Source organism: Rhincodon typus, chromosome 24 (genome assembly GCF_021869965.1).
Source record: "Rhincodon typus isolate 14 chromosome 24, sRhiTyp1.1, whole genome shotgun sequence".
NCBI lineage: Eukaryota > Metazoa > Chordata > Chondrichthyes > Orectolobiformes > Rhincodontidae > Rhincodon > Rhincodon typus.
Window position 1 is genome coordinate 22,325,334 of NC_063355.1, and position 13,324 is coordinate 22,338,657.

The following is a 13,324-nucleotide window of genomic DNA, read 5'->3' on the forward strand; positions in this document are numbered from 1 at the left end:
TTCATCCAAGCAAGTGGAAAGTATTCCATCACGTCATACAAATATGTTTGATTTGCTAAGTAGTCATTAAGATGGTAGATGAGGAAGCCCACTACAGGGATGTTTCTGTGACCTTTAGATCACCAATGAGATTACTGGACAAATTCAAGGAGCCTCACACACTGCTGCATCATGCTGTCAAGTCCTATTCTTGATTCTCCAGTGTTATTGTGTTTGTTTTACAAACTACTGATGTTGTGCTCTATAGTAAAAGGAACATGATGAAAACATTCTGATACGAGTCATTTCTTCTTTTTCTACAGATTGCTTCATTCTGGAACTGATCCCACTCTGGATTTCCACCGTCAGCTACCACTGACTGCACGTTTTGAATCTATTTATCTTCTTCAAATTTTTCATGCGTCTACTTTATACCTTCTGCTCCTCTCCCAACAGTGTGAATCTAGGCATTGCAGTGCATAAATTGCAAAATGTTCATTACTAATGTTATGAAGTAGCAGCTAGAGTAAATAGTGTGTTAGGTGTATTTAATTTATTCCTTCATGGGATATTGGCATTGCTGATAAGGACAGCATTTTTGCCCATGGGCTGCTTGGCTTTCTAGAATAGTTAAGAGTCATATATAGGTCAGACCCAGGTGAGGATGGCAAATTCTCCTCCCTAAAGGACTTTACTCGGGTGGATTTTCATGACAATTGGTGATAGTTTCATGGTCATCATTATTGACACTAGTTTTCAGTTCTAGATTTTAATAACTGAAATTTAATTCCACCAGATACCATCGTGGGATTTGAATCTTTGTCCCAGAATATTAACCTGGGCCACTAGATTACTGGTTTAGTGGCATTATATTACCACTATACCAGCATCTCCACTTATAGGGTAATTGATTATAAACATTCCAATTTTTTCTTTGTACAAGACCCAGTTCGAAATCAATTAGAATACTATTGTGTTTTAATCTCTCACGATGAGTGCAATTGAGGTTTTGGAAATAGTGTAGAAGAGTGTGACTTGTTTGCAACATCAGAACTATCAAGATAGGCCAAAAGAGCAGGGAGTCAACACAAAAACATATACCGCGGGCTGATTTAATTGTGGTTTCGAAGAAGATAAAGAAAGGGTCTGGTCGAGTTGACAGCTTGTTTCAATACATTGGGGAGCACCAGAGCTCTCAACGTTAACTTGTAAAAGGCCAGATCTAGGCTAAGTTTCAGAAGGTATTTTTCTTCCAGAAATTAGATTCCTGGAGCAGACTGCCAGATTGAAGTTGAAGCTGATTCACTGAATTCTTTAAACAGCATGCAGGACTTATTTTTGGGCTGGGGCAGAAATCATCTCATCCTTATCAAATCATCACTTAAATGTTAAGTACCGCAAGCTGTTATCATTCCTAAAGCAACCTCCTGAACTGTTGATGACCTAAAGGGGACAGAGACAATCGGATTCTTTTTTTCTCCCAAATTGGCCTGAGATTTCATTTGGATTTTTGTCACTGTCATCTGATTACATAGTCACTGGATGAGTGATTCTGCAGAATGCTAAAGAGAGCAGCATACAAACTCAACACTGATGGTGAAGCAGTGCACCCTATTCTGAAAGCTCCATGGATAAGGCATTGACTGCCATTGTCATCTCGCCTGTGTTGCTTTTTGTCTGTTTCAAAGGTCTTTTGCCTCTTTGGCAGAAGAACAACAACTGTGATACTCACAGAAATTGATTTTTTTTAAAAATGTCTTTGTCATTGATTCTGATGAGAAATGTGTTCCTTCTTCCAATGATGCCATATCCTCTTTGTGTAGGTCACCATATCAAAAACTGGCAGGTTTTTGGCTTTCACTCAGTATCAGTTGTTAGCTGCTTATTTAACAGTTCAAGATTATTTGTTCTGTGATTAATTAATTTCACTCTTTTGAGTGATTCTCAGTGAAAGAGTGATTAAACTCCCACAGGACAAGAATTTTATTAAAAGGGTTAACGCATCCTTATTTATTGCAATTTCATGTATGAGTAAAATTCACATCCTTGTGCTATCTGATATGTGTTACAGAACAACAGGTTGAATAGAAAACTCAGGTGAAAACAAATCACGAATATAATGATCCACAAGCAATCAAAACAGGTATTTTATTAAACTAGGGATTTCTTTAGTGCACAGAAGGTTTTTCTTAAAACATAATCCAGAAATTTCACAGGAGCTTTGGCAACCAAAGTACAAGAAAATAGCCTCAAATCCATTGAGGAAGTTGACTCAAGGTGTTGTCTGTAATAAAAAGCCTTTTTATTGTTTGGCTAAATTTATTTTGCCAGTTGAATTGAACAATAAAAGTGCAGTCTACTAGGTCACTTCTTCACTTCGCCAAGATCTTCAATAGAATCATCATCCACCTGCAAGAATAATCTACAGTAATAAATTGAAGCCACTTAAAGCACAAGAAAAATTACGAAGTAACAACTTTGCATTCAGTCTTATGTTATGCAGAGAAGCCAAATAACCAAGAAACAAAATGTTCTGCCACCTTTAATCACTGTTATATACTCACAGTCAGAGTCATACAGCACAAAAACAAACCCTTTGCTCCAACTTGTCCATACCGACCAAGTTTCCCAAACTAAACTAGTCCCATTTGCCAGCATTTGGCCCATATCCCTTTAAACCTTTCCTATTCATATACCCATCCAGATGCCTTTTAAATGTTGTAACCATACTAGTCCCCACCGTCTCCTCTGGCAGCTCATTCCATGCACTCTCACTCTACATGAAAATGTTGCCCCTTAGATCCCTTTTAAATATTTCTGGTCTCACCTTAAACCTATACCCTCTAGTTTTGGACTCCCTACCCTAGGGAAAAGACCTTGGCTATTCACCCTATCCATGCCTCTCGTGATTTTATAAACCTCTAAGGTCAGCCTTCAGATTCCAATGCTCCAGGGAAAACAGCCCCAATCTATTCAGCCTCTTCCTATAGCTCAAACCCTCTAACCCTGGCAATGACCTTGTAAACCTTTTCTGAACCCTTTCAAGTCTCACATCTTTCCTACAGCAGGGAGACCAGAATTGAATGCAGCATTCCAAATGTGGCCTAACCATTGTCCTTCACAACCGCAACATGACATCCCAACTCCTATACTCAATGCAATGACCATTAAAGGCAAGCGTACCAAACACCTTCTTCATTACCCTGTCTACCCATGACTCCACTTTCAGGGAACTATGATCCTGAACCCCAAGGTCTCTTTTGTTCAGCAACACTCCCCAGGACCTTACCATAGCTGTATAAGCCCTACCCTGATTTGCCTTACCAAAATGCATCACCTCACATTTATCTAAATTAAATTCCATCTGCCACTTCTCAGCCCATTGGCCTATCCAATTAAGGTGATCAAGGTGCCCATGTACTCTGAGATAATCTTCTTTGCTGTCCACTACACCACACCACCAATTTTGGTGTCATCACCTCCTACATTCACATCCAAATCATTTAAATAAAATGACAACTCAATTGATGAAGTTGTTGCTTTGGTTGGCAGCAGGTTTGATGACTGAAGATAACGTATCGGTTTCATTTATACTAACTAACTTTCTGTAGTGTTACTTATGTTTCAGGAAAACCTCAATTTCATCTGATAACAACCTCACCTCAATGAATTTTGACCCGGCACAATGCAGAGTTCTGCCTCTATGCCTGGACCAGGAATCTAATCCTTGTCTTTTCTCCCCTCTCCAGAAATTTTTTTCCCCCCCAAACCTGGACATTTCGCACGGCCCTCTTATCTTCTTTTGATCTTTTCACTGGGAACAGTCTGCACAATTAAATCTGCACGTTAAATTCACTGCTCCCGTCATCCTTCCGAACTGCGGGGGCTCTGTCAGTCCAAACCAGAAACTGTCATTTAAATTGTGAACAAGGGTGAATAGATCATCACCTGACCAATGTCTCTCCGACACATTTTCCCCATTTCCCTCTGGGTCATAACTCCACAAAATATCAAGTCATCATTTTACAGACTGGTGCTGACCTCATCTCCTCCGGAGATCAACCCTGCACTTCTCCATGCCAGGACACATGGCTTCTGACCCAAGTCCTACAATTCTGAACTGCCTGCTTCGATCTCCTTCAAAAGTCACAATTAGCACAGCTCAGCTAGACCCATTGCTTCAGCCTCTTCATGTCCCACAAAGCAAAATCTTTGCAAGTCGAACTTTACTTTGTTCTCAATAAAAACTGAAAGAACTGCGGATGCTGTAAATCAGAAACGAAAACAGAAGTTGCCGGAAAAGCTCAGCAGGTCTGGCAGCATCTGTGAAGAAAAGAATCAGTTAACGTTTTGGGTCCAGTGTCCCTTCCTCAGAACGCTTACTTTGTTCTTCCTTTCTTCAGTCTCTACTGACCTGTGTCCGAAATTCTTCTGATGCGCCTTACTAACTTAAGACTCTTGGTCCTAACTGCCTCTTCACCACGAACATTCAGTCTTCCCACAACTTTATCCCTCATTAGGGCAGCCTTCAGTCCTTCTGCTGTTTGTTTGAACATAGGCCCAGCCATTGCCCAACACCCTCCACTGCCTGGCTGAATCTTTTAAGTGCTTTCTCCTTTGATGCTTCAGTTACTTCCAATAAGGGATCACCATCAAACCCATATGAACCCTAGCTATGCTTGCTTTTTCATGAAACATTCTCTCCTTCCTTTCCACTATCCCAGTATATTAATGACTGTGAATCAGTGGAATATCTTATTCTCTCTCTAGAGTGGGAAGTTTCATCAACATCAACCTTACTGCCAAATACCATTCTTCCCGCAGCTTCACACATTCCATCTCCAAAATATTCTCTTCAATTTCTCAACTTCTTTCTTTGTGGAATGATTGTTAACTAATATCTATTATAAGTGCAATGACCAACAGATACCATGACCACACTTTCCTCCACCCTGTTTCCCCCCACCCCTTTTATCAATTTTGATGCTAGGTCTCAGATGCCAGATCTGAATATTCCCAGCATTTTCTGTTTTTATTTCAGATTTCCAGCATCAATAGTATTCTGCTTTTGTACATTCCTATACATGATTAAGATCACATGGTACAACTGCATGGCCTTCCTAGGTCAATTATTTAAGCTAATCCTCAGGCTTTTTACAATTGCATCTTTCTCAGTTTTCACCCCCGAGTATCTAGCTCCTAGTTGAAAATAGCTCCCTCAAAATAAGAAAATTTATTTTCCAGCTTTTCTTTTGTCAAAAGAAAATAAAAATTTGTACTGATAAAATCTACATATTTTGTAAATAATTAATAATTACTACACATAATAAACCAAATAGTGTACTTACCCAATTTCTTGGGCTTAGTCTCTAAAGTAAGTTTTATTCTCTAATGTAAAATGAAGCAGCCAATTGTTCTTTCAATTTGAAATTCTCTTTCCTATTTTTGAAATATCTGCTTCTAGTCACACAGGAAAGCACACCGATTCTGAATAATAGTTGGGAAAATTGTACCCTGAATGATGTATGCAGAAATTTTTCTGTACCTCACATTCAACTTGTGCAAAGTTGGGAATTACAAGCACTAATTATGGTAGTCGCAGACAAACTGGTCTTTCACAGTCTTACCTCTGGCCATTTTTCTTGAATAACATCCAGAATATCATCTGTAACATCACCCTGAATCGTGATTTCATCTTCTCCTGTAACTGATGCTCCACAGGAAAACTTTTGAGCAAAGAATCTCTGTGCTTCTTTTAGTTCGATCTCTGTTAATACAAAAGAGATCCATCAGTAATGGTATCAACCAAATTTATGTTCCAGATTCAGAACAACAAAGTGAGGATTAAGTACACCCATTTTATCTGGCAATGTAATTTACATGAGTCCGTTTGTCTGCTCCAAATTAAATAGTTACAAGATGCATCACTCGTGTTGTGACTGGGGAGCAACAAACCATAATAAATAGAAAAGAATTCTATCCATGAAATGTCCCCAATCCACATTTTTCACACCCTCCACAATGCAAGAAAAATTAAGAGGTCAACAAGAGAAAAGAGTAAATACTTGCCAAAAGTTGCAAGGCCACATACTCTAGTTACATATTTCTTTTTTGCTCTTGGAATTTTAGCTATTGTAACCTTTTGGGGTGCTGTCTTCTTTTTTTGTTTAATTATGCCTCGGCCACCTAAAGGAAAACAACATATTTGGCAAAACTGAAGATAATTCCTTGGGCTATTCTACTCTTATATGAACAGATCACACATAGTAATTTAACAAGCATACAAAGCAAGTCTGACATACGTTTGAGATGCACTTGTCTTTTAAGCATTTTTACGATTCTAAATTCACCAAGCACCTGTCACATTAGCTTGGATTTGTGAAAGGTATGTGACACTTAGTAATGGCAGTGAGTGACACATAATGGTTGCTGATTGAGAGGGAAATTTTAAGACCATAATGTGCTTGTTGGTGTAGATCACTCCTCTAAATTCATAACTAAATTTGAAATATTCACAGAATATGAAAGTATGTTCTATATCTTCATTTGAAATTTTAAGTTATATACCTTGTTACTACCATTATGTGTGACCTAAATTGTGCTCATCATATATTAAGCAAGATTATGACATCTAAGTAAAGCTGTAAAGGTAATTCATTGTGCAAGGTTGTTGTGCAGTCCCAAAATGGGTTAGCAAGATTTGTGTGTACACTGGTAACTTGGGTAATTCTCAAAATTATTGACTAGTTAAGTAGCCTGCGTTTGGGCCAGTGTAGTCCATGGTGGCATCAGTGGCGGCTGCATTGGTGAGGTCCAGCAAGGATGTCAGTGGAAGCGAGATGACGCTGAAGAGTGGTGACTCCTGCTCCAACAGTGGCAGCGAAGCGAAGGAATCTCGTAGCTGGCCACCAGGCCCATGGCGGAGCACTTAATAAAAAGGACTGTAAAGTTGAACACTATTTCTTTATTTTTCTGACTTTGTGTTCAATGTTTTGGTTTATTTTCCTGTGTTTTCAGATGGCGCCAGAGAGTGGCAACACTGTACAATACTTTTCACTGTATTTTGTAGCAAAATACATATGACAATAAATAAATGAGCATACATACTTGATACAAAACTTGTTTGAATGCATCAGTTATGCCTCAGCAAGTTTATGCAATTAGGCAGATGCAAAAGGGCCCACAGTTAAGTTTAAGTCAGGAAAATGATACAACTACTATAGTGGCTTTGGAACAAAGGAGTGAAATTGGTGAAGACTTCCCATTTCTGCTTACAATGCTGTGGAAGTGTTTAAGTCTGGTTGTTAGGTGACAGCAGTAATAGGCTGACTTTGATGGCAATCTTGAGCAGTCAACATTCACTATTTAGGCTTCCTTATGAACTAATGTCACTTGGGAAATGTATTGGAGGAAGTCTATACAAGGAATTGTATCTCAGCAAGGAGTCAACACTTCCAGGGGCAAAAAAAAAATGTACGGAATACAATTACGTGGAAATCTAAAATGTTTCCTTCAAAATTGTTCTCTTCACAAGTATTGTTTTGCAGACATGTTTTGCAGTCTTCTAAGGGTTAACATAATTGCAGTGGTATCTCACAGGAAACCATAGCAGCTGTAGAAATGGGTGGCTTTTAATTCCAAGGCAAACTATTTAAATTTGTAAATAACCAGCAGTTACTAACATTTGCACAAATTAGTGGTGGTTTCCTAGTTATTGAAGCTCAGAGACCCTCTTTGGTACATTAGGTTTGTTCAGTTAGGTCTGTGCAACCAAAGCGAGGATGAAATGAAAGAAGTCTGGAATGCAGACAGTAGAAACACAGAGTACTTGGAATCTGTAAATAATTTAATAGGATGAAATAGTGCCTCATAGAAGGTGTTAATCTATAAACATGGCGGAACATATTTAAAACGGTTAAATATTTTTCAGTGGATGATTACAACTAAGTTCAGTGGATATTTCAAATTACTTACAAATTAAGAAAGTGATCTTCTACACAAACAAGCACGATGCTGGTCTTAAAATTTCCCTCTCACTCAGCAACCATTATTTGTATCTCACTGCCATTACTAAGCATCGCATACTTTTCACAAATCCAAGCTAATGTGACAGTTACTTGGTGAATATAGATTTAAAGAATTGCTTAAAAGGCAAGTACATTTTATTTAACATTAGCTTCTATGGCTAATGAGGATGGAGTGTTGATTCCCGTTTGTTCCCAGAAATCAAGCTGTTAAGTTATGGAAATACAAGTATGGCTGAAATGAAAATACATTTTGTTAAAGCTTTTCATTTTGCACTCATCACGACAATTTGCTAGAAATACCAATGTAAAGGGAAACCAATATTTATACTCTATTAGAATAGCGTGCCAATTGGCTCACAATTGCAAATGGACTCTGACTGGTAGAAGTGTGGCCCTGAGAAATGATCCAGAGAATAGTTGTGCCTGTTTCAACTCAACAAAACAGGAGCAGTGTGCATACATGTTCTTTCTGTCTGCAAAGAACTGTGTGTTAGCACATGTAGCTTCCTGTATTAGAGTATGCCTCATTATAAGTCTTACTGACGATTCTAAAATGATTGCCAGCATAATTCTCAGCACAGCCAGGATTATTTAGTAAATATTGTTCAATTACCAAATCACATCAAATGTTGAACAGTGTTGAGAGTTTTGTAAGCATGTGCTGATTGGGTAGTCAGTACATCGGCTCTTTACAACAGCCAAAGGGGTATGCCGTTTGATATAGCCTGCCAGTCTTTGTGACGTATGGCCTCCATATCTAGCATCACACTGACTCTGAAATTCATACGTCATATTACACATTTGCATGATGGACAAAATGTCTTTTTGGCTTGATGGCAACATCCTGTTAGTGGTGAACACCTCTTGTGTAGTTACTGTATAATAGCTCAAACTTTTAAGAGACCTTACAGAGTATTTGGAGGTGGATTTGGCACTTTTCTAGGCATCATTGTATCACTTCAGGTCCTATCACAAGTTTGAACAACACTGAAGCTAGCTTTTTCATGCTGTTACCATGCAGTACAAAACAAGTGGTGTCCATGAGTAAGAGAGTGTTGCTGTCAAGCCATAAAGGCTATCTACCTATAACACAAATGAATGAAGTGATACAACAATTTCAGTTCTTTATGGAGGCTATACGTTCCAAAGACTGGCAGATTTCAAATGGCATATCACGAAACTAACTTCAATAAGAGTCATACAGCATGGAAACAGACTCTTCAGTCCAACTTGTCCATGCCAACCAAGTTTCCCAAAATAAATTAGTCCCATTTGCCTACATTTGGCCCATATGCCTCTAAATCTTTCCTACTGTATACCTGTTGTAACTGTACCTGCATCTACCACTTCATCTGGCAGTTCATTCCACATATGAACCACACTTTGTGAGAAAAAAGTTGCCTCTCAGGTCCTTTTTAAATCTTTCTCCTCTCATCTTAAAAATATGCCTTCTCATTTTGAACTCCCTCACGCTAGGGAAAAGACCCTTGTGATCTTAGAAGGTCACTCCTCAGCCTTCTACGCTCCAGTGAAAAAGATCTCACCCTCTCCTTGTAACTCAAATCCTCCAGTCCTGGTAACATCCTTGTAAATCTTTTCTGAACCCTGTCCGAATTAATAATATCCTTCCTATTGCACGGCAATTAGAACTGTACCCAGTACTCCAAAGTGGTCTCACCAATGTCCTGTACAACATGACATCCCAACCCCTGTACTCGCAAAGGTCTCAGCAATGAAGACAAGTTGCCAAACACCTCCTTCACCACCCTGTCTATCCATGATGCAACTTCCAAAGAACGGTGTACCTGAACCCCTAGGACTCTCTGTTCGACAACACTTCCCGAGGCCCTACCATTAACTGTATAAGTTCTCCCTTGTTTGTTTTACTAAAATGTAACACCTTACTTTTATCCAAATTAAACTCCATCTGCCAGTTTAAAGTTTTTGATAAGATTTGTAGCTCAGGTTATGGTTTAAGTTGTGGACTTGCTTGCCGAGCCGGTGTGTTTGGTTGCAGATGTTTCGTCACCCTGCTAGGTAACATCGTCAGTGCGTCTCTGGTGAAGCATTAGTGATCTGTCCTACTTGTTATTTGTATGTCTCTGTTTGTTGGGATGGTTGGCATCACTTCCGGTTCTGTTCTTCAGTGGTTTATAGATTGGGTCTGCTTCAATGTGTTTGTTGATGGAGTTCCGGTTTGAAGGCCAGGCCTCCAGGAATTCTCTGGCATGTCTCTATTTGGCTAGTGTTATTATGGATGTGTTGTCCCAGTCGAATTCGTGTCCTTCTTTGTCCGTCTGTACTGAGACCAGCGAGAATTGGGTGTATCTCTTGGTGTCCATATATCCTTATTTTCAGTTTTCTTCCAGTTTGGCCTATATAATGTTTCTCACAGTCCTTGCATGGTATTTTGTATATTACATTAGTTTTATTGGTTGTGGTTATGGGATCCTTTAGGTTTGTAAGTAGCCGTCACAGCGTGGTTGTTGGTTTTTGGGCTACCCTGATACCTAGGGGTCTGAGTAGTCTTGTGGTCATCTCTGATATGTCCCTGATGTATGGTAGGATGACTAGTGTGTCTGCCTGTGTTGTGTCTACTTGTTGTGGTCTGTCACGGAGGTAACAGCGGATTGTGCTTTTTGGGTATCCTTTCCTTTTAAAAATTCCATGTAAGCATTCCTGTTCTGCTTTGCGCAATTCCAGGTTGCTGCAGTGTGTTGTGGCTCGTTTGAATAATGTCCTGATGCAGCTCCATTTATGGGTGTTGGGGTGGTTGCTGGTGTAATTAAGTATCTGGTCCGTACGTGTGGTTTTTTTAATTCCTAGTCTGGAGTTCCCCGTTGTTCTTACGTTCTACAATTATGTCTAGGAAAGGTAGTCGGTTATTGTTCTCTTCTTTTGTGAATTTTATTCCGGTGAGGATGTTGTTTATGTGTCAGTGGGTTTCTTCTAGTCTTGTGTGTTTGATAATCACAAACGTGTCATCTACATAGCGGACCCAGCGTTTGGGTTGTATAGTGGGGAGAACTGTTCATTCTAACCTTCGCATTACCTTCCTCAACCGCATCTCCCCCACTTCCTGTGGTTCTGCCTTCAAACCCTCCACTACCCCACCCCCACTACCACCACCAACAACAATAAAGATAGAGTCCCCTTGGTCCTCACATTCCACCCCACCAACCTCCAATACAACACATCACCCTCCGACATTTCAGCCACCTATAATCAGACCCTATCAGCAAAAAGATATTTCCCTCCCCACCCTTGTCCACTTTGCACAGGGACCATTCATTCCGTGACTCCCTCGTCAGCTCCACCACACCCAGTACCTTTCCCTGCAACCGCAGTAGGTGCTACACCTGCTCCTAAACCTCCTCTCTCACCTCCGTCCGAAGCCCCAAACAATCCTTCCAAATCCAGCAGAGATTCACTTGTACTTCATCTACCGTATCTGTTGCTCCAGATACCATCTCCTCCATATCGGGGAGGCCAAAAGCAGATTCGGGGACCGGTTTGCAGAGCACCTGCACTCTGCATGCAGCAACCAGCCCGACCTTCCGGTTGCCGTCCACTTCAACTCCTCCTCCCACTCCTCGGTGACATGTCCATCCTTGCCCTCCTCCACTATCAGAGTGAGGCCAAAAGTAAACTGGAGGAACAACACCTCATATTTCACCTTGGAAACTTACAGCCCAATGACCTGAGTATTGAGTTCACCAGCTTCAAAATCTCTCCACCCCCAACCTGTCTGTCTTCCTTCTCATCTATCCGCTCCACCCTTCCCACTGACCAACCAAAATCATCCCCTACCAGTGTCCACCTGTCTCCATCTCACCTACTCTCACCCAACCCCACCTATTCCATTTATTTCTGGGCTCCCCTCCCCCAACACAGTCCTGAAGGGTTTTGGCCCGAAATGTTGACTTTCCTGCTCCTCGGATGCTGTCTGACTGGCTGTGCTTTCCCAGCTCCACATTTATTGACTCTAGCTTCCAGCATTTGCAGTCCTTACTGTCCCCACGTGATCTAACTTTACTAACCAGTTCACCATATGGAACCTTGTTAAAGAAGTCTCTGGTTCACTTCGTGGGCAATGTCTTAACCAGTGTCAACCTGCCTGTTTTATAATTTAAACAAAACTTGGCAGTTAACTGTCTGACATTATTTAACTGCTATATTCTCCAAGGCAATGACTCTACCAATTGGAGTCTGCTTGCCAACCAAATCAGCATTCTCTTCTCATACACTATAAAAAGGTTGATTTTTCTTTAGATTGGTATTTCTTGCAAATTGTTGTGATGAATGCAAGACAAAAAGCTTTGACAAAGTGCCTTTTGTAGGTTGGTATTACCAAACAATTCCATGAATATTTAAAATAAGGACACAGCAACCTCGTCTTTGTTTCTTTTTTTCTTCTTCCTCTCCAGCTGGCGGTTCCCCCCCTCCTGCATCTTGTTGGGGGCTTTGATCTGTTTTATAAAAAAAAAATGCATAGCTTGGTGAAATCCCATTTAAAGTGAAAACTAACAGCTAACCATGGAGTAATCAAATCAACCATGATCTCACTGAATGGCTTGAGGTGCTGAGTGCTTAACTCCTGCTCCTAATTCCTATGTTTGTATAAAGACCTCCAAAATGTGGATGCTAAAATGCAAATTAAAAATTCAATATATAGACAATAAAAGAAACAAAGAGGTACTGAAATTGCAAGAGCTAAAAAAAGTCCAGAAAAGAATGTATCAGTATCAGTACTTCTGCCATTTGATCTGAAAACCTGCAGAGATCTCTTCTGGAAGGCAAAGTAAAGGGCAGTGGAAAGATAGGTCAACTTAGGTGTGAATGGATGACAAATGTAAGAATGGTTGCATCTAAGCTACCATGGATGTATGAGGATGCAAGAAGACAGAAGAATGTGGCTTTCCATGACAAAAGACGTCCTGGCAAGAGGTGCTGTAAAACATTCCCCAGCAAAGCTTCAATCTTGTGGTTGGATTAAAGACAGCGTTCACAGTTAATTCCATAAGCAACACTTGAAAAAAAACATTCTCTGGCAAGTGACCAGGTAGTTTCTGAACAATTAATATTAGGATTCACATTACTGTACATATAAAACAAAGAATAGTTATTCTGAATCAGAAGTGCAATATTCTCTAAATTATGCAAGCATTGTGTGTTTGACTACACCATCACTTACTAGACATTTCAATCCTGGTGCCATGCTCTTAAGTAGTAACAGACTGTAAAATATACTGTGTTATCCTCATCCTCTTTTTAATACAAACTGTTAGCAATTAGAAAAATAAGACATTACATGGCTA

General features: G+C 40.0%; 1 protein-coding gene across 1 annotated transcript in view; it reads right to left on the reverse strand.

Annotated features, from left to right (window-relative positions):
- Positions 1 to 2,104: 2,104 nt before the first annotated feature.
- denr (density-regulated protein) overlaps positions 2,105 to 13,324 on the reverse strand; it is a 29,015-nt gene continuing 17,795 nt past the window's right edge. The window contains exons 5-8 of the mRNA XM_020512886.2: positions 12,398 to 12,475; positions 6,049 to 6,165; positions 5,607 to 5,746; positions 2,105 to 2,388 (exon numbers count right to left, since the gene is read on the reverse strand). Coding sequence (XP_020368475.1) covers positions 2,344 to 2,388; positions 5,607 to 5,746; positions 6,049 to 6,165; positions 12,398 to 12,475 — 380 coding nt within the window. The 3' untranslated portion in view covers positions 2,105 to 2,343. The remainder of the gene's footprint in view (positions 2,389 to 5,606; positions 5,747 to 6,048; positions 6,166 to 12,397; positions 12,476 to 13,324) is intronic.